We start from the raw sequence: 22,635 nt of genomic DNA on the forward strand, positions 1-22,635 counted from the left end.
TTATTAATACAATCCTTTAAAAAACAGTGTAAAAAATTATATTTATACTATTCTATTGTAAACTATTTTTACCATATTTATATATTTATTATGTAGGTGTACATATATATATATACAAAATACACAATAATTGATTTACATTTATAAAACAAAATTTATTTTTTATTATTTTTATTATTTTGACTAGGTAAAATACGATTTATTTCATATGTATATTTCACTCTCAATTATAATTTAAATAATTATGCTTTTCAGACTTCAAAATCTTCTTCCGCAGCTGGTAATATTACAGTTGATACTACCAAAGGTTTTGGATTAGATTTTTTGCAAAGTAATATTTTAACTTTTCCTGATATTTGACTTTTCAAGGTTGCTGCAATAGTTAATGGTATAGGCACAGCACTTGGTAGCAAGGGCAAATCTATCACACGAGGTTTCACATCAGTGTCCTCAGCTCTGCAGAGAATATACAATTCCGTTGGAGACAAACCTTCAGAAATATTTGTTACTATAATACGAATCATGTAATTGGGTCCCAAACCGAGAACATTTGTCTCCAACGTGATAGGATTTGGACCTGATGCTTGAGTTTCGCTTAAATTTTCAGATGCTTGTTTGGCCGTTGTCAAACGTAAACGAAGAAAGCCTTGCTGAAATGTGTTATGAATTTTTTTTGCTTCTGCTCTTTCTCTTATTGTTTGATCGACAAATAATCGCGTTTTCTTCGGTATCGAGAACTTCGCCATGTTACTCGACGACATATTCGACAATGAATTGTTCGTATTAAAGTCAGCGGTGCGCTTCAGAATTTTCATGCATAAACCACCCCCGACAGTGACCATAGCTATTGTTCGTTCCTCTTGTCCCATTCGTCCATACTGTATTCATAAAAAAAAATTACATGCATATTTTTGCATAATTTTTTTTAGACGTGTGTTCTTGAGGAGAGGAATACCTTAAGAGCAGATACAGGCTCCATAATTTTGATTGTATCCACGTGATGTTTTCTGTCATAAATGCGGATTCCATAGCCTACTGTACTTACAGCTAAAAGGGACAGTCCGCTTTGTGGTACTGGTAAGCTAACTAGATCTAATATTATACCGGGAATATTGATATGCCACAATTTTATCCCCTGTAAAAAGTTTATATATTAGAAAGAAATTTATAAAATTTTTAACATAATATTGAAATACATTTTTTGTTTAGACATACTCTTTTTGAAAATCCCACTAGAGTACCATCCATAACAGCTACAGCTGCTCCTTCAGAAGCGAGGACAGAAATGGCTACTGCAGGCGCGGGCAAATTTTCCCAAAGTTTCACAGGACTTCCTCTCCCAATTGCTCCTATTTTTCCATCTCTTCCAATGACTATTATGCGACCATCACCTGTCCATAAGCCACAACTGGCAAATGCTACTGGTGGCCACACAAGTTTATGCTTATCCATAACTGAAAAAGCTCTATACGGAAATTAAACAATGTAAAGAATATGTATAAAATATTTAATAAACGTATTTTTAATTATGCAAGAAAAATACCTGGGATCCAAGACAAGAACTTCGCCAGACTCGGTTCCTAATACAAGACAGCTACTCGCAGGATCGTTCCATGAGTCCTTGCGAATAATCGCAATTGCCGTTAAGGCATTAGCTTTAACAAGCGGCACTCGTCTATATTGTTCTGCGAAAGTCAATCGTAAATTATTATCCAAAGAGAGAAACTTCAAAGTACGAGGAGACAGAAATGTAGCGCCAAGTTCTTTTAGTAACAGCTCCAAATCGTCCGCAAGAGTCAGCACATTTAATTCCTCGTCTAGCCCGCATTTATGCCAAATCTACATTACAAATTACCGAAATATTATTTCTGTCAAAATGTAGAAATATCATATATAAAATTGGCTTAACATACCTCTCGTTCTTTTGGGTGGGCATCAATGTATGGCAGACAATATTTAAAGAAAGGTCTCATATTTTTAAAAATATATACGCTAGCTCCAGCTCCTACAGCAACTACAGATGATCGAGGTTCTCCATTTTCTGTATAAAAACCGACTATACCACAAGGAGGATCTATCATATTATGTTCAGTTATCTGATCGCCTCCTTTATACACTCGTATCTAAAAACACAAATGAGCAATGCATAATAAATGAGTCAAATAAAGAATAGTATAAATTATTCAAAATAAAGGACAAATATTTCCATGCCTTCTTTACTTTAAAGACTTTGTAACGTTTTTTAGTTCATGAAAAACACAAAATATTTTAATAGAATTTGCAGAAAAATACATTTTATTTTTTCTCTCCTTTTTCTATCTATTTTCCAATAGTATTTTACTATAATAGTATTAAATAATATTATTTCCATACATATACAAACTTTCTTGTTATAAAATACCATACCTTTGTTGAATCGCTTCCAACTGGTCCTAGATCAGCACAAATAAGTCTAGCATCTCCATCACCACTTATATCCAACATATCAAGCCCACCTGGTAGAGAAAATAAACCAGCACTTGGTTCCCAAAGTGCTTCCAACCAGCGGCTCATCCCAAGAGATTTATGATCAGCTCTAAGAAACATTTGATAAAAAGATAAAAATATAACAAGAACTAAATACAGATATATTATATTTTTTTTAACATATACTTTTCTTTATATAATAAAAATATTCATTACCTTAACCCGTGCATGATTACAATTTTTATAATTTTTGTTCTATATAAATAGTTAATAACTTATTTACAGCATAATTATTGAATCCATTTACAATATACAGATTTATAATATATTTATAATATTACATTAACTGTATATATATTATACATTTCAAACTAAATTGTAAGGTTTTTTTTTAACTTTTTACATGTTTTGTCAATTTCGTAACTAACAATAACTTGATAAACTTCATACATTCCATAACCAAAACTTTTAATTGCAATTACAGAATGCCATGTACTCTGTGTTTGTATATTCGTTTCCATAGAAATCTTCAAATCAAATGGCGCGAAATGGGAAATTGAAGTGGTGCATAAATTCCATAGAGATATTAGTCATTTAAGTTGCCTACACTTTTTGTGACGAAAAATAGGCAATTTAAAATGCGTTTTTACAAAATTCCTCAGAAAGGCGGAAAAAATAAAAAAACCTAAAGGTGTATGTTTCAAAAATTCTTTAAATTCATCTTTATTCACTTTTAAAAGTGAAAATTATATCATACGTTATTAACGAAATTTTGTAGTAAATTTCTGCTTAGCTTTTTTTCTAATCATATACAAAAAAGTAAAAAATTAAATATACTCTTTTAAGAAATTGTAATATTTTAGAGAGATTTAATTTAGTTTTAATTGCATATTACGTACCTTATTTAAATATGTAAAGCAAAAGTAATTTGTAGGTACAAAAAAGAATGTGCAAAAATTCAAATTAAACAATTTGCATTTTGATAAAATATTTTATTGAAATAAAATATATATATTGCATATAAAATTACTTTATTATCTTGATATAAATTGTAAATTATATGATAAATAATCGACAAATATCGACAAATAATACGTACAAAAAATAATACGTTTATAATTATACATTTGTATCATTAATTTTCATATAATACTGATACTATTATTATAATTTAACATTTAAATCTTCATAGCCATAAGTACGTATGCACAATTGAGAGCATTGACACTATTCAGTGCGTTTGTATTCACAGTCTTCATAACATATGATTCACTGGTTTTTACTATTTGTTCATAGAATAAAATAATTGAATTATGTTATTAACTATATAAGCAAAAAGATACTTTTTTTAATATTACAGAGAAATTGACTGTCGAGTAAATACTAAACGACATTAATGCTCTTGATTGCGCATATACGTATGTATGTATGTATATATACATACATACATATATATATCTGTACTACTAATTAGGAAGCCCTCTGTGTGTATGTGTTGTGTATGTGTTTAACCTTACATATTGTGTGTTGAATGTACTGTAGATATAGGTAACGTATGACAGACCATATCACTTTTACTACAAGCAATGACATAACTAAAAATTAGTATTTTTGAGTTGTTTACACAGAAAAAAAAATTTTGATGAGAATTGAATATATTAAGTGAAGAATTAATAATACTTTTATTCCTCTGCAATTAATAAACCAAATCATTACTTCCAAACCGCATTAAAAAATAATATTACAAATTTTAATGATTCAAAATATTTAAACAAAAACTTTATTTTTTGAGTTATGTCGCTGTTGTAGCAAAGGAGCAGTATATTGAGTAAAGACCTTAAAACTATTTGAACACAGTCAACAGTCACATTAAGTATATAATGTTACACCTATGCACAAAATGATTATTTGAGGTAGAGTTAAAAAAAAAATATATATAATTGCTAAAACAGCAAATTGAGATTTCTAGAGAAAATGACATAATAATTATTTAAATAATAACTATTTTAACGAAGTAATGTTGATAATGGAGATGGTGGTAATGATGGCGATGGAGGCCTTGCAAGAGTTTCCAGTTCACTGCAATGAAATTGACATACAGAACTAGATGTGCTTACAGTTGATTCCGAAAGCATTCCTCGACCTTTATAAATTTTCTTTGCTCGATTATTATCTTTGTCGGTTTCAACCGCATCACTAGCCTCATATTTGAAAAAACAAATCGATAAAATTCTCAATCTGTAAAAAATTTATAAATTAACCATTGATTAATAATTTATATCTTGTAATACTTAATTACTTTTATCCTAAAATGTATTTTTTTTTAAATAAACGTTAATTATATGACAAAAATCACCTAGGATATTCAAATTGAGCAAAGTGTAAAGACGGTCCTATAATTGCTAACATCGAGCACAAAAATAACGTCGCGTAGATCCAACTTATTCCCATGACGAGTAACAAGAAAATACCAATTTGTATATAAGGTAGTACATTCGAAGGTAACATAAAAGCGCCCGCAGCTCCACTTGTAATTGCTGCCATAAGAGTAGGACCGCCCATTTGCTGCAGTGCTGCTTTTACTCTGTCTATTTTCTTTTCAGAGATGCATACTTTATAACTCACAGCATAATGTAAGCTAAAGTCTACAGCAAGACCTAATAGAATAAAATGTTCGCAAATTTATTAATTTCAAATTAATAATTAATTTCATAGATAATTTAAACTCTTCTTTTTATTGTTACTTACCTATAGCTGTTGTTACTGCAACACTCTCTAGAATATTGAGTTTCCAACCAAGAAGGATCAGTAATGCAACAGTTACTATAATAACAGCACCAATTGTTACAATTGCATATAGGCTGACAATAGGATTTAAGGTCACAAGTACTAAGACTATTAGAGCCAAAATTAGCGACACTCCTATTGCCCATATGGTTCCTTCATGTAACGTTCGCTGAAGCTCATAAAATTCGAAATTACTAACAAACCATCCACCTCGCATCCCTTTAGGCGCCATTCGTAACTGATTCTGCATCCAACTTTCGACCTGATTAAATTCAACGATTTACTTTTGTTTCAAGGATTCGAATTCGAGCAAATATTAAATGTAATTAATATCCAATAAATAATACTTGCCTGATGAAAAAATTTATCCATGTTTGCAAACGAGAGACTATATGCATATGTGCTATCGTATTCGACAATAAGCGCTTTGATCTTAGGCATCATTTTCACCATAAGCGTATCATTTGCCTGCGCGGACAATGGTTCTTTGACAAATTTTAGACCTGCAGAAAGTAAACCGCTCCCACTCCACAAATTAGGTGTGTCATGTAAACTCAAGCTAGCTTCAGCTGCACATTGTTGCAGAACATTGGAATTATAAGGAAATTTACTGCTCTCACAGCACGGCGTATAGTCAATTTGAGGATCAATAGGATCCTTACAACGTCTCTTCATCCATGAATGTAATGACTCGATGAAGCAGTTAGATAATAAAGGTCCAACCGTGCTATGGTAAAAAGGTTGACTCCGTAAATTTCGGCAAAATTGTTGAAGCCACAACTGTGACTTTGGATGAGAAATGTCAAAAGTTTCATCATAATCCAGTTTTCCCTTTTTACGAGGATCGAGGTAATCACCATTATCGACCGGATTTATGCCCCATACAAATCTCAATGGTTGTAAAAATTCAACATCTCCACCAACCTACACAAGTCAAGTATATTATATATACATTTATAATGCAAATATATCTATAAAATATAAATAAATGAAATATAGGCACCATTTCATATCGTTCAAACCAGAATCTCTGCGAATATATTAAATCATATTGTTCAAATGGATGTTTATCATGGAATAATTGAAGATCCACATTATTCGGCAGTTGCAAGCCTGGATAATGGAAGACGACACTGCAACATGCTACTGCCACAATTCCTAAGCTTATTAACCAAAACCATCGTAAACGAAGCACTAATCCAGTAAGAACGACAGTGAATCCCACCGTCACTTTATTTCCTAAAGATCTTAGAGGTCGAATAATTTTTCTAGTGATAAAATTGACAGGCGACAGAGTAGATAATTTACAATGCTCTGACACGATCACACATGCAGGTAACCATGTGATCATCAAGAAGAAATTAGCAATAACTGTCATCCCTGAAAATAAACTGAAAATAAAGAAATTTATCAGTATATAAAAGTTTAGACCATTTAAATATAGAATAAAAATATATACTCTATATGTACAATCAAATTAGTACCTGAAGCAATTGATAGCAGTCACATTGCTAACAATTGATGCAAAAAAAGCTATTGCTGTAGTAAGAGACGTAACAAACATTGACGGAACAGCATGTTTCATTGTTTCTTGTACCAAATGTGCTAATCCACCATCAGAAAGTTTCTGTTTTTTTTGTTTTTTAGATTCCCAAACTTTACAATAAATAAATGCATCATCTGCTCCAATGCCTGTAAAAAAAATTTAGTTATAATAATGTACTTGTAGCATCTTTATACAGATTTTTACTTACAATTATTTTAATATTCTAAAAAATACTAACCTACAGCTACGACTATGGCCAAAATGTTCATAAAAGGGAAAAATTCAATGTGCAAGACAAGAGTATATATTGCGTATGAAATCCCAAGACTGAACAATACCGCCATAATTGTAGCTAACGTTAATATTAAAGAGCCGGTATATGCCCAGATACAAAATGTAACAAATGCAAAACCAGCAAGTACCAAACTTGAATCAGATACTAATAACTGATCGAACAACGTATTTTTTAGGCCAAATTGCATGCCTTGAACATGAAAGTTTCCGTATATTAAATCATCATTGTCTATTGCTTTGTAAAAATCTGAAGTCACAGAGCTTGCAGCAACAGGAAGAAACAACATGACAGAATGCAACGTCGAATTTTGTTTGTGAGGATCTATCTTCTGTAACAATCCAATCAATATTCAACATTAGAATGAATAAGTAAATCTATTTAGCATTAAAACAATATTAGACATATTCTTACAGAAATAAAATTAATATCTAAAAGATATTGCAGTAAATGGTAAACTGCATTTTGATAATAACAATCAGTTGGCACAAGTTTTTGACAATTAAAATCTTCCGCACAGTTAGGTGATAAGTGGCGATTATGAAAATAAACAGCGCACTGTTGCAAAAGAGACTTCACTCTGCTCAAATCACTCTCTGTTACTCCCAAACAAGAACTGCGATTGGATAAAAGTGCCACATAATTAGCTGGTGACCAACTTCTACAACATTTCCCATCAGCTTCACCATTACGCTTGAGTTGAGGCTGACACAAAGCTTGAAAGTGAACATTCCCACGAAGTACACCATCAATATGACATTGAGCTAATACACCTTCCATTGACCATAAATTATTTTCCTCTGAATCCACAGTGATTACAACACGTGCATACGAAGCAGATGGTAAATTGCAGAAGAAATTGTCACTATCAAGATGATCTTCAGCCTTGTCATCTTCTATTTGTGGATTATGTTTGTCTTTTAATTCTAGTAATTTTTTCCATGCATCTTTCTCTTCACTCACTTCTATGTGGTCTGTGATATTTAATACTGATTGATGTTTTTTTCCTTTTCGTTTTTTACCTTTTGGTTTCTTTCTAAGAATACCCTCTTCTTTCTCAGACCAACTATGATTTTGCATATTTGCTTTAGACTACAAAAAAATCATTAAAAAATTTAATAATATATATACATGTAGCATATGTCTGCATCTATCAGATAATGAACAAATGTACACATATTAAGATAATTAGAAGTAAAACTGTAGGATAGAAAAATTTTATCATACATACCTGTATAGGTAGTTGACTAATATGTTGATGATATTCTAAAGGATTAGCAGTAAGTTCACCTCTTGGTTTTGTAGCTTCTATCAAATGATTCCAAGCTATCAGTCTTTGCGATAATACTGTACCTCTTGCCTCAAAGCCCTATGTTTCATATTTAAAATATTATGTAGAATTTTTCTTCAATATGTAGAAAACAAGATTCATTTACGTACCATTTGTGGGTCAGAAAAATCAAACTTTTTAGTTGTCAATGGAATAATAAGACATATCGAAGAAAATATAAAAACAGACAATAAAATAATATATGGATGATGAGCAATTACACGAGGAAACCAAGATGGTTCCATTTTCTAGATTTCTTACTATTCTGTAGATGTATATAATTTTTTAAAAATATATATCTTCACTTGTGTAACAGATAAAAAACCATCAATATATAATTTATAAATTAATTATTTTCTATCATTCAGTGCGGTTCGTTGAAAAATTCGTGACAGTATATTAAAATACTCTGTTATAACAAAGATTATATACTCTCTTGTATCACATAATCATGCTCGTCTCATTTCATTCAAATATCTCCGAGAATACCAAACGTTTTCAGACAATTTTGTGATTTCCTTCATTTACGTTTTAGTCCACGATCGGAGTGCAATTGAAAAAGTATCGGAGTAAATTTTGACATCGGAGTCACGAACGCAGAAACAACCATACGAACGTGAATTTCAGCGTATGGACATGGCAAAATCATTCGAATACGATGATGCTTTTTTTATTTTCATGTTACTACTAAGTCGTGTTAAATGCGTCGTACTCGCGATTTCTCGTCAATTTTCCTCGCGAGGAAACCGCATTATGCGTTTACTTCGAATAACAACACGTGTTTACATTACAGTGATAAATGGTACAATCCAATGCTGCTGGACGATACGCTTTTCTAGCGCATGTGCAGCGACCAACGACATCATTATTCAGAACTCCACCTAAATCATTTAGCATCTAAAACGTACGAGAGATTAACGCATTAAATAAAAAGTAAATAACAGTTAAATTAACAAGTAAAAATATATTTTAAGCATTTATGAACAAATAATTAAATTCAACGCGATCTATTTTGACAGCGTCTACTAATTGTAATTTTCGGCAGCCAATAGGAGAACGCAGTTCTTAGTAACATTAGCTACAAATGTTTTTCACTAGAAAATAAATCTTTTCAATTGGATAGCGAATTCAATGTCGGACATTTTGAATTTCTCGCTTGGATTTTGTCCTGTTTGAGATTTGTTCCAACTGAACTTTCTGCACTTTTCGTCTCTCTCCTTTTTCTTTCCAACGTTCTCGATCATGAACCCCTCTCATTTTAAGTACGGAAGATGTAACGTGCAATCGCGAGAAGAAGCGAACTTTTATAAAAAATCTATGAATCTAGTCCAAGTGAAAATAGTGACAACTTTAGACGAATTATCCACGCGTGTTATCTCACGCAAATCAACCTATTCCACGTAGTGCATCTCGTGCTCCACGACCTCCACGTATCTCATATGTGCTCATATGTGTCATGCACGCGTGCGTACATACACAAACGTACAAATGTCATATAACTCACGGATATAACGGGAGACAGCAGACAGCCTGAAACTCTAAAATATCGCATTGACGAGAGTAAAACCGTATATTTTTCGTACGTGAGTATTACACGATTTTTGTTAGTTATCGTTTTGAGTATTACACGATTTTTGTTAGTTATCGTTTTCTCCCAATCGAGAGACACCCGAGACTCGAGATTCTCAAATATTCGTAATCTCGCTATACGTGCAATATTGTTTTGTGTCAGATCGAATCATCAGATGTTTACGCCTCATGCAGCACGTAGACGTACAAATGTGACTCGAGAACAGTGAAGCTTCAGCTGTGCGATTTGAGTCGTCACTTTTATCACGGTGTAATTAATGTTGCGACAAGCCGGTCGCATCAGCGACTTTTCAATGCTGAAATGAATTCCGAGACTAATAGTAAAATGTTTTATCGGCTCTTCCTAGCGATCTTGCTTTTCCATCTGCAAGTGGGAGGAAATTATTTTGCAACTAATTCAAAGAAAAATGATCAATGTTTCTGCGAGGTACTGTGCGTCATTCTTTGTTTATTCTAAGATTAAATTTATATTTTAGTTTTGCTTTTATATATTTTCACTTTTAGAGATTATTTCATCTCTCTCTATTTTTCCAATAAAATAATGATAGCTTTAATAATGAAAAGTATTGTATCTGTTAAGATATTTTAATATAATTAAAAATTATTTTAAAAATACTATATAGAAAATTAATCAAAATTACAGCTGAAAGGATCTGTAGACGATTGTGCTTGCAACGTTGATACTGTGGATTATTTTAATAATATGAGAATATATCCAAGAATTCAAAGTCTTCTAGTCAGAGATTATTTTAGATTTTACAAAGTAAACTTAAAGCAGGATTGTCCATTCTGGGCAGATGATAGCAAATGCGCTATACGCTATTGTCATGTATTACCCTGCCAAGATGTAAGCATTTTATATTAAATTATATTAAATATTATTTTAAACAAATATTACTACAATTTTTTAAATCTTTTTTAATCTGTTACAGGATGATATTCCTGAAGGTTTAAAGGGAGATGTTCCAAGAAATATTCATCTTAATGAAAGCCCAGTAGATAAATATAAAGCCAATGCACAAATTAATGACTGTACAAAAGATCATAATATAGAACTTGGTTTCCTGAACACAACAATTAGGTAATTAAAAAAATATAAATTAACTAAGTAAAAAGTCCAAGATAAAAATTATAAATCTGTTTATAGTTCAGAAAACTATAAAGAATTTGAACGATGGCAACGGCATGATGATGCCCAAGATAATTTCTGTGTAAAAGAATCTAGTCCTGGAGAATATGTGGATCTTTTACTTAATCCTGAAAGATATACCGGATATAAGGGAACCAGTGCACATAGGATATGGCGAAGTATTTATATGGAAAATTGTTTTAGGTATATAACTGCGATATGTAGTTTTATCGCGAACGTTGTTTATATTTGTTTTGTCATGTCAATTTTATTCGAGTCTATATATAGCAGATTATTTTTTTCATAGGCCTGAAAATTCACCTCACATTTTTATACAATCTTCTAAGATAAATGGTAAGTCTTGCACTGCATCAATTACATCCTTTTTCAACTTCATGTAGATGTGGAATAAGTAATATTTTCATACATAGATTTTTACACGTATTTTTATTATAATTTAAAAATATTCTTTTAATCATTTATATAAAACATGATTTTAATTTATTCCAAAAAAGATTAAAAAATTAAATAATCTATTTAATCTTATAAATCAAAATTATGAAATTCTTGTTCTTAATGTAAATACATTGTTTCAGGAATGTGTTTAGAAAAACGAGTTTTTTACCGAGTTATATCCGGCTTGCATGCCAGCATCAATATACATTTGTGTTCAAAATATTTATTGGTCGCGCAAGATAGCTTGCAAGTGTCACCTGACAAACAATGGGGTCCCAACTTGGATGAGTTACAAAGAAGATTTTCTCCTGAAACAACAGGTGGCGAAGGTCCAAACTGGTTAAAGAATTTATATTTTACTTATTTGCTCCAACTGAGAGCTCTGGTCAAAGCTGCACCTTATTTGGAAAGAGAAGAATATTATACAGGTAACGAAGTGGATGACGAGGATACAAGATTGGCTATGAACGACATATTAAATGTTATTAGGTAAGTGTTCAATATTTAATACAATACATATGAAGTAATTATGATTTATTAATACAATTTGTATTTCAGATCATTCCCAGTACATTTTAACGAAACAGTTATGTTTACCGGTGGAGCAGAGGCACAATTGTTGAAGGAAGAATTTAGACAACATTTTATAAATATTTCACGTATTATGGATTGCGTAGGATGCGACAAATGTAAGCTATGGGGTAAATTGCAAATCCACGGTCTGGGCACTGCGTTAAAAATATTATTCTCAGGAAAATTTGATAAATGGGAATCGACTCTTAATAATTTTAAACGAAAGTCATTCTTCTTAGAAAGAAGTGAAATTGTTGCTTTGGTGAATGCTTTTGGAAGGTAGATATTTTATATTTCTAATTCTTATATAATACAAATATGAAAATCTCTAATTTATTAACAACGTAATGAATTATTGCAGGTTATCAGAAAGTATTTTTGAACTAGACAGATTTCGCAGAATGATGAGATAACGTACTATCGATTTGTAATTAGGGATCTCCAGTACCATTACGAAACATCACTAAAACACATCACGTCGCACAGATTTTCTACTTTTATTTTTTGTTTCCTTATTTACAAAGTACAGATTTTATTGCATCTGACATATTTTAGTACGCGTTTATGTTATAATATAAATTTTTGATGCGTATTTTTAATTCAAATTATTAAAACTATATATTTTACATTATACATTATAATTAAATAATTTTGATCGTATTTTAGAGATCTACTCTTATATAGATATCCTTTCTGAACAAAAGAGGTAAAGCATAAGTTGTTTCTTTGGAACTTTTTCAATACTCTTTCTTGAATAATTTTTTAAACTATATAAACGTTAGTTTTAATTGTCAGCTGCAATTAAGTTTGTACTTTAGTTATTTGTAATTATCTCTTCCGATTCTATAGGAAAACTGTACATACATACATACAGATAAATAGGCGTAATATATAATTATAATAGCTAAGGATCGAGATTGCACCAGTGTTTATTCATGTGAATAACTCAGTTTTCTTCCTATATCTTAAGACTATAATAAAAAGAAACTGAGAATTACTAATCAAGCTTAGAGGAAAAAAGTTATTAGTACTCAAATGATTATCATACGAAGAAGGTGGTTAGATATATTTATCTTGTAAGACTGGCGTGCGAATTGATATTTTCTTCCGATTTGTATTATAGCTTTTGACTCCGTCTGTGATAAATATTTTATCTAAGGCAAACTATTTACATAACTTAAATTTATTACATTATTCTTTGAAGTTGGGGTTTTGTTTATACAATACATATTTTTATAATCGTTGTGACAAACTCTTAGAAGAGAATATTTCATTATTTATAAAGGTATAGAATGTCATAGAACTATTGTATACAAATATATCAATACTTAACATAAAAATAATACAATTTTCGATATATGTATATGGCTTGTGCAATAATCTGGATTATACTTGAAAATTTTTGCATGTTTAAGTTTTATTCATATTGGAACAAAGCTTGCGATATGCTATATTGATATTTTATAGGAGCAATATAACATGGTCATGAATGAGCAAAGAAAAATAAATTTGAATACAACATTCAAGGACTTTTCCATATTTCTAATGTAATTTCTCAGTTCTTTGTTTAATCGAATCTCGCGCTGTCTAGGATTTTGGATCTGAAGTAAGCTATGACTTTGAATTTCAACCGATTTTCTGTATGTTGAAGTATGATTTGTAAAAAATAAATTTTATTTTCAAGAAAATGTTTTGATTTATTTTATTTTTTGTTGAAATATACTTTAATTTTTCTAGAATATTGAAAAATGTACTCCAATCATTATTTAATCTTGTACTTAATTGTAAAATAAACATGGACGAATTTGTATCAAAATTATTTCAAGCGTCAATTCAACACAAATGTTATTAAATCATTTTTCTTTTTTTTTATTTTGAATTTTCAATAATTAGAATAAAATACAAGCACTCAGAACGTTGAGAATGTTGAGACGCACGCGCAGATATCAATGTCGTGGCTGTCACGTTCTCCGCGAATCTGTCAAGTTCGGTCCGCGCAGTGATGATCAGCGCGCGTTCCGACCGCCTGACAACAAATAATGCTACGCGGTGCCACGAGGACCTGAATTTCAACGTGCTTCTGACGTCCATACGTCAAACATGAGTCACGGTGTCGTCCACGACGTCCGTCGCTCAGCAGCCGCCGGCAACAACACGGGTGTGTCCACTGAATCGGTCGCGCTCCGATACGGTGCGATCAAGTGTGCCAGTCGCCGCTTCGCCGTAGGGTAAGTGTGTCGGTGCTCGTCGCGAGTACACACGTACGGTACGTACGCAAGCCGGTATGCACGGCCGACCAGCCGCCACGATGACCGCGGCGACGTCGGCGGCTGGCATTCCGCAGGACAGAAACTTCGCCTGCAACGGCAAGGACGACGTGCCGGTGGTAACGCAGCCCACCATCAGGAGTGGACTCAGGGTATACAAAATCGTGGTGTTAGGTGACGGTGGCGTTGGCAAATCAGGTATCTATCATTCGAGTACACGTACACACTACTGTATTGATATCAATAATATATGTCTTGCTTTTCAGCTGTCACTTTGCAGTTTGTCAGTCACAGGTTTCTGGACTATCACGATCCTACGATAGGTAAGTCGCTTTTTATGCAAGGAAAGATTACATAGCATAGAAAGAACTCAGCAGAAAACAAATGTACAGAGTTTGAAAGAGTTACATGTACTTTGAGTTGTCGAGATTAATGCAAAGAGAATAACAGTTTCTCTTTTATTCACAGAGGATTCGTATCAGACACAGGTGGTCATTGATGGTGAGGCAGCTCTCTTGGATATTTTGGACACAGCTGGACAGGTTCGAGATTCTTTTACAATAGTTACAACATTGTACAAAACATTTAAAATGTATTTCTCGTGTATTTTCCTCTCTCATATGTAAACGGAAACAGATCCTGATTCTGTATACTATTGTATACAGGTGGAATTTACAGCAATGCGTGAGCAATACATGAGATGTGGCGAAGGCTTCATGATATGTTACTCGGTAACGGATAGGCATAGCTTCCAAGAGACAATGGAGTACAGAAAACTAATATCACGTGTGCGCGCTAATGAGAATATTCCTCTGGTGCTGGTTGGCAATAAATTTGATCTACAACAGCATCGAAAGGTAGCATAAAATGCTATCGAATTGACCGTGATATTATTGAAATCAGAAATTGTTGAATACATTGTGATACATATGGCGATACAAGAACAATGAAATAATGATTTCTCACGTACATTGAACTCGACGTCTGTTTTAGGTGACTACGGAGGAAGGCAAGGCACTGGCGGAGGAGCTCGGCTGTCCTTTTTACGAGACATCCGCTGCCCTCAGACAATTCATAGACGATGCATTTTTCTCATTGATCAGGCAAATCCGCGCTAAGGAGAGGTCTCGTAATTCGCATCGCAAACGCAGCCGTTGGTGGCGAATTCGCTCGATATTCGCTTTTATTTTCCGGCGGAGGAGACACACTTCCCATCGTTCTGCGTAAAACTGGTTTTTGATAATAAGTTCTTTACCAGAGAGATCGTTGAATTAAAACGATAGCAATGACGGAAGTGATGTCATAACAGATCACAACGAAATAGATATTACTCATAATTTTTTATAATTTACGCGATACATAGTTACCCTCATTTAGAGACTGACGATTCATTAACATTGCACTGCCTTATCATTGACCCCAATGCGTATTTTGAATAGAGACACGGCAAAGTGAAATTGTCAAACGGGCTGGAACGCACATTTAGTATTCACCTTAGACCTGAGAGATCTCGAATCTATCATTCGTGCTGCTCAATTAAAGAAACATAGAGCATAGTACGCAATAGATTCATACTTCCTGTGAAGAATACAGCATATACTTGTGACTTCCAGTTTTCTAAAATGACGATTTCTTCCGCAATATTTATTTATGGCTGTTAATGTTTATTTAGGTTTCATAACGTGGCGATAAACGGAACCTAAGGCAACTAATTTTAAATAAGTAAATCTTTCACAAACGTCTAGTGAATTATCTTTTCTGATAGTTGTATAAACGATATTTAAATTTTAATTTATTTTTAAATAACGTGACCAAAGAGAAGTATTTGATACAAAGCAAGAGGTAATTCTTAATAATGCAAAGAAAAATAAAAATGCAAGATATTATACGTAAGCTTTACAAAATGAATAGCTGCAATTTTAAAGAACATATAAAAATTGAATTTTATTTATTTTAATTTAATTCAATGTAAATATTTATCAAAGATTATGCTGCTACAAATTATGAATGAGAACTATATAAAAGTTGCAGTAAGTTGCAAAGTTTAGAATTGTTAAAAATTTTAGTATTATTAATTATTATTAATGTAAATCGTATGATCTCTAAAATATTTCGAAAAAAAAATATTTCTCTATGAAAACATGAATACCTATGTTTATTACAGATATAAATAATTGAACTGGCAATAAAAGTAAATAATATATTATTTCTATACAGAGACACAAGAGCTTAGAAAAAAATATCATGTGTAGATTTTAAAATAATCAGAGCTCTTATATATGAGTGGTACGAATGTTATTTTTCAATTCAAAGAATATTCCAATGTAGTTTAATATTTATAATAAGTATTTTAATCATATGCAGCTAATCAGTCAATAATTATTCTTTAGTTTAATTTTTAGTCATGAACAGGTATGACGAGATTTGTAATAACTGTGGTAAGAAGTCACATTAATATACATATAAACGTAACAATCATTTATATATATAGACATAACTCAACATAGTAATTATCTAGTCGTTACTTAATTTTTACTAGTCACATTTTGTATTTTGTTGTAACATATTGACATATTATTTTAATCATTGAAATATTATTTTAATTATGAATAACTATTGATATTAACGCACAATTTTATATAATTCTCTGTTTTGTTATGTATTGCGATTGACATTACAATATGTATTGTGAATGTATATACATGTATTATATGTAATATTACATATTATTAAATGACATATTAGATTTGTATTATATTTATTTAATATTATGTTTGTACAATTTAACATTTTCTATGTTCAATGACAGTTATTGTAAGTTACTGCAAGCACATATATAATATATGTATACATTTATATTATACATATTATGTTATTAATATATGCTAATAATTTATTTCATAGTAATAGCAACGAGCGTGGCTATTTGTAGCAGCAAATGTAAAGTATTATTGGCAGCATTTATGATAATGACTTTGCAATATAATTGATATAAAGAATGACTGTATCAATTGAAATAAATGTACCAATATACAATAATTGCATGTTTAGAGAAGCTTACATAATATGCGATGCTGAAACATAAAATATTCGTACATTCATATCAGTAAAAGAGTATTATGATTGTTTTAGAAATAAAAATGTGGAAAACAGAAGTAGCTATTAATGTGATAAAATCAAGCTTGTTTACAATGTTATAATCACTATATGTATATAAAAAAGAAAGAATTAGTAAGAAAGAAAAATTGCTACATGTCATTAAAAATATAGCTAACATTTTATATATTATAACATTTATCAATTAGCTGTTAAATAGTGAGATTACATTTTAAACATGATATAACATGTGGATCTCGTACATGATAAGAGAACATAATGGAATATGTAGTGGCAAGCATGTAGAGAACAATAACTTATAATTTACGAGGACAATATGATAATCAACGATCACTTTGTTATTTCATTTACGTACAAATTTTAATGATGTATAAAATATTGAAAAAAAAGAATTACAGGCTAACATATATACTTTTTAACACAATATTAACGATAATAAACTCAATGCTGTACTACATAACGGACGTACTACATAATGAACGTATGTATACATACAAATGAATATCGCTTAAATATAAATATCGTAGGAATTTCGCAATAAAATCACGAAATTTTATGTAAGCTGAGTATATTTTGAATATACTAATAAAAGTATATAAAACTAATATATTTCACATAACGAATGTAAAATAATTTTACAATAAGATATAAGGAATGTAAAAAAATAAAAATTTTAAAATAATTAATTAATATCATGTCTAATTTTTATTTTTAAAAATTTGTTATAAACTTTCACTATTGTTATTTTTAATAGAAATTGCAACATTTTTTAATATCAAAATTCATCATTTATTATTTATCTAATAAGATTGTAATAAAATTGGCAAAAAAAAATAGATAAGGCCATTTATCTGATTAAAAATTTGGCCATCTTTATATTATGCAAAATGTTTATAATTTATTGCACAGCTCTATTTCTTTAAGTGGTACAAAACACGCTTTATTAAAAAATTATTATTATAGACGTCTTATATCTAAAAATTGCTAATGTAATAATTATTGTGGCATTCATTTTCAGATCTGTCAATGATCACAGTATCCGTTTATATAGATTTTCACATATGGCCTCAAATGTATATCAATTTAATTTGGCACATTCGTACAGTCTTTTGTAAATCCGCAGAAAAAACTATATAAAAAGAACATAAAATATTTTTAAAATAGCAACGTATACAAAATATTTGTATCATAAACAATTAAGTATATACGAATGTGTAGGATACAATTGAGCACAATATTTTACACGACGTATAGTCAAAAAATCATAATTCATGCAATCGATCAATACATCACTTATATGTAATTATATATTTTAAAGTAAACTATACTAAACTAACAATAAGTAGTTCGTATTCTGTAAGACTGCATTATTTATTTTCAAGTTATATATTACGAGATATAATTTTGTCTCCAGAATTCTTTGTGGCACCTTGGATTTTATCATCGTCTTCATAATTGTCTGGAAGTAGCATAGTTTCATCTGTGTTTTGTATGTCGTCTCCATTGTTATCTATATAAATGATAAAAAAAAATAAAAAAAAATTATTGCTAGCTTTACTGTACTTTTTCAGAAATTTTTTTAAAATTCAGTTTTCCATGTCGAATAGAATAGTATATATGTATAGTAATAAAATAAAAAAGTGGGCTAATTGATTTTATAAAAAGTAAATTGTAATAACTAAAAACAAGTTGAATATGAACATCATGATTTTTACAATTTATAACATTTTATCAAAGAGAAAATTAAACTAATATGTAATGATGTATCGCTTGTTTAAAATTTTAATTACCACGTGCACGATTTTCAGGATCTTCCAAATCGGCAACTGCAATATCTTGCTCTTCGGCATTATTCGAGGTTGTGCCATTGGCTTTCGATTCCGTTTCAACTGAAAGTCATGTAAGCTAAATTACTATACTAAAGTAAAAAGTGCGTATGTATTTCTGAAAAGTTTTAATTATTGTTTGTTATACAGAATATGCAGATAATGACAACTGTATGTATAATGAGAATCATTATTAGATACGCGTGTTAGTAACTAATAATTATTGTAACGCAAGTTCCATTAGCACTCGTATATTTCATGCATATTAGTGTAAAATACGTTAGTTTTTTAATGTCAAAGTTTTCATGATATAATATTAATAATTATTCGCAACCAATCCTTTGGTACAGCCTAGAAGCAGGAATATCTCTTGCTGAAAATATTACGTAAATATTTTCTTTCTACCACCGAGAGACGTGACTTTTACGCTTGATATTCTTAAAGAGTTAAAAATCTTTTATATAGTTTATCAAATTTTTTTTATTATTTGATATATTTCTATAAATACAAATCAAAATTTGCTATTTACACTAAATGCTGTATGTCATTTAATGTTATAAGATCCTATTGTAATTACAATATTGCAACAAGCTATAAATAAATCGCAAAATATTCTACACAAACTTAATAATTATATATCATAACTTAGTTATAATTATAAACAATCTTGTAGCATTTCCATTCTAGGTAAAGGTTTGTCATTATAAAGTACACAATTTAATTTTTATTTATTTTTTTTTTTAAATTAGAAAAGAATTATGTATTTAATATTAAAACAATTATAATATAATTGTTTTAATATTAAATATAACAATTCTCTGTTATAGAAAAATAAATTATTGCATGGCACTTATTAACTCAGAAATCGTACTTGTGCCTATACGATTCAGTATATAAACTGTATGAACTCTATAAATACTTTGTACTATTCTAATATATACAAGCATAAGAAATAGCTAACTATTACACTTTTATTTAATGAAGACACAATTTTGTGTTACAATACTAAAACAGTCTTTTTGTGTTAAAATTTCAGCATTTGATACTAGAGAAATAATAGTATATATTTCATCAGAGAATGAACCCGGAGGGCCGAGCACGACCCACAGCTTAGTTAGAAGCGATATAATGGGTTTGTCCTTAATAGAGCTTTAGTTACAGATATATGAAAATGTGAATTATGTACAAATCTACTGCAAACTTTTAATTTCATGTTTGTGGCAGCATTCTCTTGCCTCGAGGACGGAGAAAGGTATCACTACCTTTCTTCAACATAGTCACTGAGAAACGAGGAGTTTGGCGCACAGCACCAGGTGGATTTGTTGGTAGGATCGGAAATCCGTGGTACTTGAAACCTCGCAGACCAGGTACAGATACTCTTACAGCAGACTCCGGGACAGGATGCAACTGAGACTTGTTAATGACCACTGTCGTTGCTAGATCAGCAAATCCCGATAATATTTTATAACGCTGAGTCAGTCAAAAATGTGCAAACAAAGGGGGACGAGCTTGTAGTCGCATTAATTCTTGCGGTGCAGCCCAATCGAAGTTAGAACTTAATGGGAATATTGACGAGATTTGAAAAAAAAAAGAAGAAAACTTGAAGGATAATTTTCTCGCCATTGAAGCAGGGTGCAATTAGCAATCTAAATTAGCAATATCTCAGTAACACACTGCAGATATTTCTTGTTTATTAAATAAACTACTTAAAAAATTAATTTTTATAAATATTCGAATATACGATTATTTATCAGAATAAAAAAAATTTTCAGAGCATATATTAAATAAAATTTATGATAAAGATAATTATAACTTACGTGGTTGAAGATTTGGAATTTCTTTCCTCTCAGGTGGTGAATTACAACTAAGTTTGAGTCGATCTATCTCTCCTTTCAGCTGTAAAATTACAATAAATTTTTTTTACACTATTCCAATCACATTTAACTTTATATTAGTGCTATTAATTCAATAGTACATACCCTATCTACTTCCTCGTTAAGTTTTTTATTTTCATCCCGCTTTACATCTAATTGAGTGTTAATTGTGTCCTTTTCTAATCTCAATGTTTCTAATGTTGCAGTTTTCGTAGCATCCAGTTTATTTAACGAGTCTAGCTCACTTTTACACACAGTATTGGCATCCTCAAGCTCCTCATTTTTCTTTTTAAAATCTATTTGTTGCTCCAAGCGCACATGCAAGGTAGCCAACTCATCTTCTGTATGCTTAAACCTTTGCTCCAAATTACCACGTAATGTTACACACTGATCCCTTTCTTCAGCGCTGTAAGAAAATGTAATTTTCTCGTTACGAATAACACTTGAAATTAAACTTCTTTTGTACATTGCAAACAACAACCTACAGAGTCTGGTAATGGAGATATTATAAACATGCATTGTGCAAGTAAGTTACAAGTACAAATTTCATGAAAAAGAAATTCACATAAATATACTACCTTACAAATTATATAACAAAACTTTTAATGTTTCTGCAATATTCTGCCGCTAATATTTCAAGCAGTTATCTTCATTATAAACATTTAAATGACACAGCACCATAATTCTTTAGTAACCACAATAATCAAAACTTAATAACGTGACTGGCAGCGACTGTCATTCATGGCAGAAACAGCGATTTCACAAAATTCACAGTATGCAATAGGATTTTGCTGAATATGAAGAAACCAACGGACGTTGTCGGCTCTCACCTTATCTTGAGTTGCTCGTTCAGATCATCAATTTGCCTGATGAGTTCCAGATTCTCGGAGGACAGGGTCCACCAGCTACAGACAAGCATGAGGCACGCCAGCAGGAGTCCTCCGACCAGGAGGGGCGGGCATCTGCCTCCGCCGACCCTCATACCGTCGATTCCCATCACTCTTGCTTTCCTGTCGTGTACGCCGGCTCTCGTTCAACAGGACATATGCTATACGTTATCGCCGATCTGCCTGGACACATACGAACAATCTACGTGTCACGCGCGTTCTTTGCGAAACGTGAGTCGCGCGTAACCCCACTCCGTGAAATGCGATTCTCGTTGGGCGACGAGGAGGCGAATTCTACGCCGACGTCCTCGACGACGCGACGCGCCGCGCGTCCCTCCTGGTCCCTCCAGTCCCTCGCCACTCTCAGGATCACTTTCCCGTGACAGCCATTTGAAAATTTTGTTTTTAGGCACTTTATAGCGGGGGCGTACTCCTGATTGCTCCCGATACGCACTACCGGCGCCGGCAGCGATACGAGATACGACTTTACGACAG

General features: G+C 31.5%; 5 protein-coding genes across 8 annotated transcripts; 2 read left to right on the forward strand and 3 right to left on the reverse strand.

The window, feature by feature from the left end:
• Positions 1-154: 154 nt before the first annotated feature.
• Positions 155-3,257, reverse strand: LOC105204646 (Bardet-Biedl syndrome 1 protein homolog). The gene is made up of 7 exons (XM_011173803.3): positions 2,683-3,257; positions 2,407-2,575; positions 1,914-2,123; positions 1,544-1,839; positions 1,216-1,465; positions 956-1,135; positions 155-878 (listed from the first exon to the last, which is right to left on the reverse strand). The coding sequence occupies exons 1-7, from the start codon at positions 2,694-2,696 to the stop codon at positions 252-254; spliced, it is 1,746 nt and encodes a 581-aa protein (XP_011172105.3). The 5' UTR covers positions 2,697-3,257; the 3' UTR covers positions 155-251.
• Positions 3,258-3,964: 707 nt separating this feature from the next.
• On the reverse strand, positions 3,965-9,285 carry LOC105204648 (protein dispatched). The gene is made up of 10 exons (XM_011173805.3): positions 8,532-9,285; positions 8,323-8,460; positions 7,506-8,183; positions 7,038-7,422; positions 6,738-6,945; positions 6,257-6,644; positions 5,605-6,177; positions 5,215-5,515; positions 4,823-5,123; positions 3,965-4,704 (listed from the first exon to the last, which is right to left on the reverse strand). Exons 1-10 carry the CDS (start codon positions 8,664-8,666, stop codon positions 4,473-4,475), a joined length of 3,339 nt encoding a protein of 1,112 aa, XP_011172107.2. The 5' UTR covers positions 8,667-9,285; the 3' UTR covers positions 3,965-4,472.
• Positions 9,286-9,657: 372 nt separating this feature from the next.
• On the forward strand, positions 9,658-13,857 carry LOC105204649 (ero1-like protein). The gene is made up of 9 exons (XM_011173807.3): positions 9,658-10,004; positions 10,154-10,438; positions 10,655-10,858; positions 10,944-11,092; positions 11,159-11,344; positions 11,448-11,494; positions 11,737-12,085; positions 12,155-12,448; positions 12,531-13,857. The coding sequence occupies exons 2-9, from the start codon at positions 10,313-10,315 to the stop codon at positions 12,580-12,582; spliced, it is 1,407 nt and encodes a 468-aa protein (XP_011172109.1). The 5' UTR covers positions 9,658-10,004; positions 10,154-10,312; the 3' UTR covers positions 12,583-13,857.
• Positions 13,858-14,094: 237 nt separating this feature from the next.
• On the forward strand, positions 14,095-17,475 carry LOC105204650 (GTP-binding protein Rit2). Its single transcript, XM_011173808.3, has 5 exons — positions 14,095-14,634; positions 14,703-14,759; positions 14,905-14,978; positions 15,102-15,293; positions 15,430-17,475. The coding sequence occupies exons 1-5, from the start codon at positions 14,454-14,456 to the stop codon at positions 15,661-15,663; spliced, it is 738 nt and encodes a 245-aa protein (XP_011172110.1). The 5' UTR covers positions 14,095-14,453; the 3' UTR covers positions 15,664-17,475.
• A 416-nt stretch (positions 17,476-17,891) lies between these two features.
• On the reverse strand, positions 17,892-22,323 carry LOC105204651. 4 transcript variants are annotated; one of them, XM_026132121.2, is made up of 6 exons: positions 22,084-22,323; positions 21,359-21,659; positions 21,197-21,275; positions 20,642-20,815; positions 19,344-19,442; positions 17,892-19,012 (listed from the first exon to the last, which is right to left on the reverse strand). In XM_026132121.2, the coding sequence occupies exons 1-6, from the start codon at positions 22,248-22,250 to the stop codon at positions 18,936-18,938; spliced, it is 897 nt and encodes a 298-aa protein (XP_025987906.1). In that variant the 5' UTR covers positions 22,251-22,323; the 3' UTR covers positions 17,892-18,935. The 4 variants fall into 4 exon arrangements, with proteins under 4 accessions (XP_025987906.1, XP_039303327.1, XP_011172114.1 ...); XM_039447393.1 differs by having other exon boundaries at positions 20,615-20,815; XM_011173812.3 differs by having other exon boundaries at positions 18,492-19,063.
• Positions 22,324-22,635: the final 312 nt, after the last annotated feature.

Source organism: Solenopsis invicta, chromosome 3, assembly GCF_016802725.1.
Source record: "Solenopsis invicta isolate M01_SB chromosome 3, UNIL_Sinv_3.0, whole genome shotgun sequence".
In the NCBI taxonomy this organism is placed as follows: domain Eukaryota; kingdom Metazoa; phylum Arthropoda; class Insecta; order Hymenoptera; family Formicidae; genus Solenopsis; species Solenopsis invicta.

Coding starts and splice junctions, on each gene's coding strand:
- LOC105204650 (XM_011173808.3), top strand. CDS start 14,454: ATGCACGGCCGACCAGCCGCCACGATGACCGCGGCGACGTCGGCGGCT. Junction 14,635..14,702: donor CGGTGGCGTTGGCAAATCAG/GTATCTATCATT, acceptor CTTGCTTTTCAG/CTGTCACTTTGCAGTTTGTC. Junction 15,294..15,429: donor ATCTACAACAGCATCGAAAG/GTAGCATAAAAT, acceptor CGTCTGTTTTAG/GTGACTACGGAGGAAGGCAA.
- LOC105204648 (XM_011173805.3), bottom strand. CDS start 8,666: ATGGAACCATCTTGGTTTCCTCGTGTAATTGCTCATCATCCATATATT. Junction 5,516..5,604: donor TGGATAAATTTTTTCATCAG/GCAAGTATTATT, acceptor GAATTTAATCAG/GTCGAAAGTTGGATGCAGAA. Junction 5,124..5,214: donor TGCAGTAACAACAGCTATAG/GTAAGTAACAAT, acceptor TTATTCTATTAG/GTCTTGCTGTAGACTTTAGC.
- LOC105204651 (XM_039447392.1), bottom strand. CDS start 22,250: ATGGGAATCGACGGTATGAGGGTCGGCGGAGGCAGATGCCCGCCCCTC. Junction 20,816..21,196: donor AATTCCAAATCTTCAACCAC/GTAAGTTATAAT, acceptor TTGCTGATCTAG/CAACGACAGTGGTCATTAAC. Junction 19,064..19,343: donor TCCTGAAAATCGTGCACGTG/GTAATTAAAATT, acceptor TCATTTATATAG/ATAACAATGGAGACGACATA.
- LOC105204646 (XM_011173803.3), bottom strand. Junction 2,124..2,406: donor TTGGAAGCGATTCAACAAAG/GTATGGTATTTT, acceptor TTGTGTTTTTAG/ATACGAGTGTATAAAGGAGG. Junction 879..955: donor AGCCTGTATCTGCTCTTAAG/GTATTCCTCTCC, acceptor TTATGAATACAG/TATGGACGAATGGGACAAGA.
- LOC105204649 (XM_011173807.3), top strand. CDS start 10,313: ATGAATTCCGAGACTAATAGTAAAATGTTTTATCGGCTCTTCCTAGCG. Junction 10,859..10,943: donor ATGTATTACCCTGCCAAGAT/GTAAGCATTTTA, acceptor AATCTGTTACAG/GATGATATTCCTGAAGGTTT. Junction 11,495..11,736: donor ACAATCTTCTAAGATAAATG/GTAAGTCTTGCA, acceptor ACATTGTTTCAG/GAATGTGTTTAGAAAAACGA.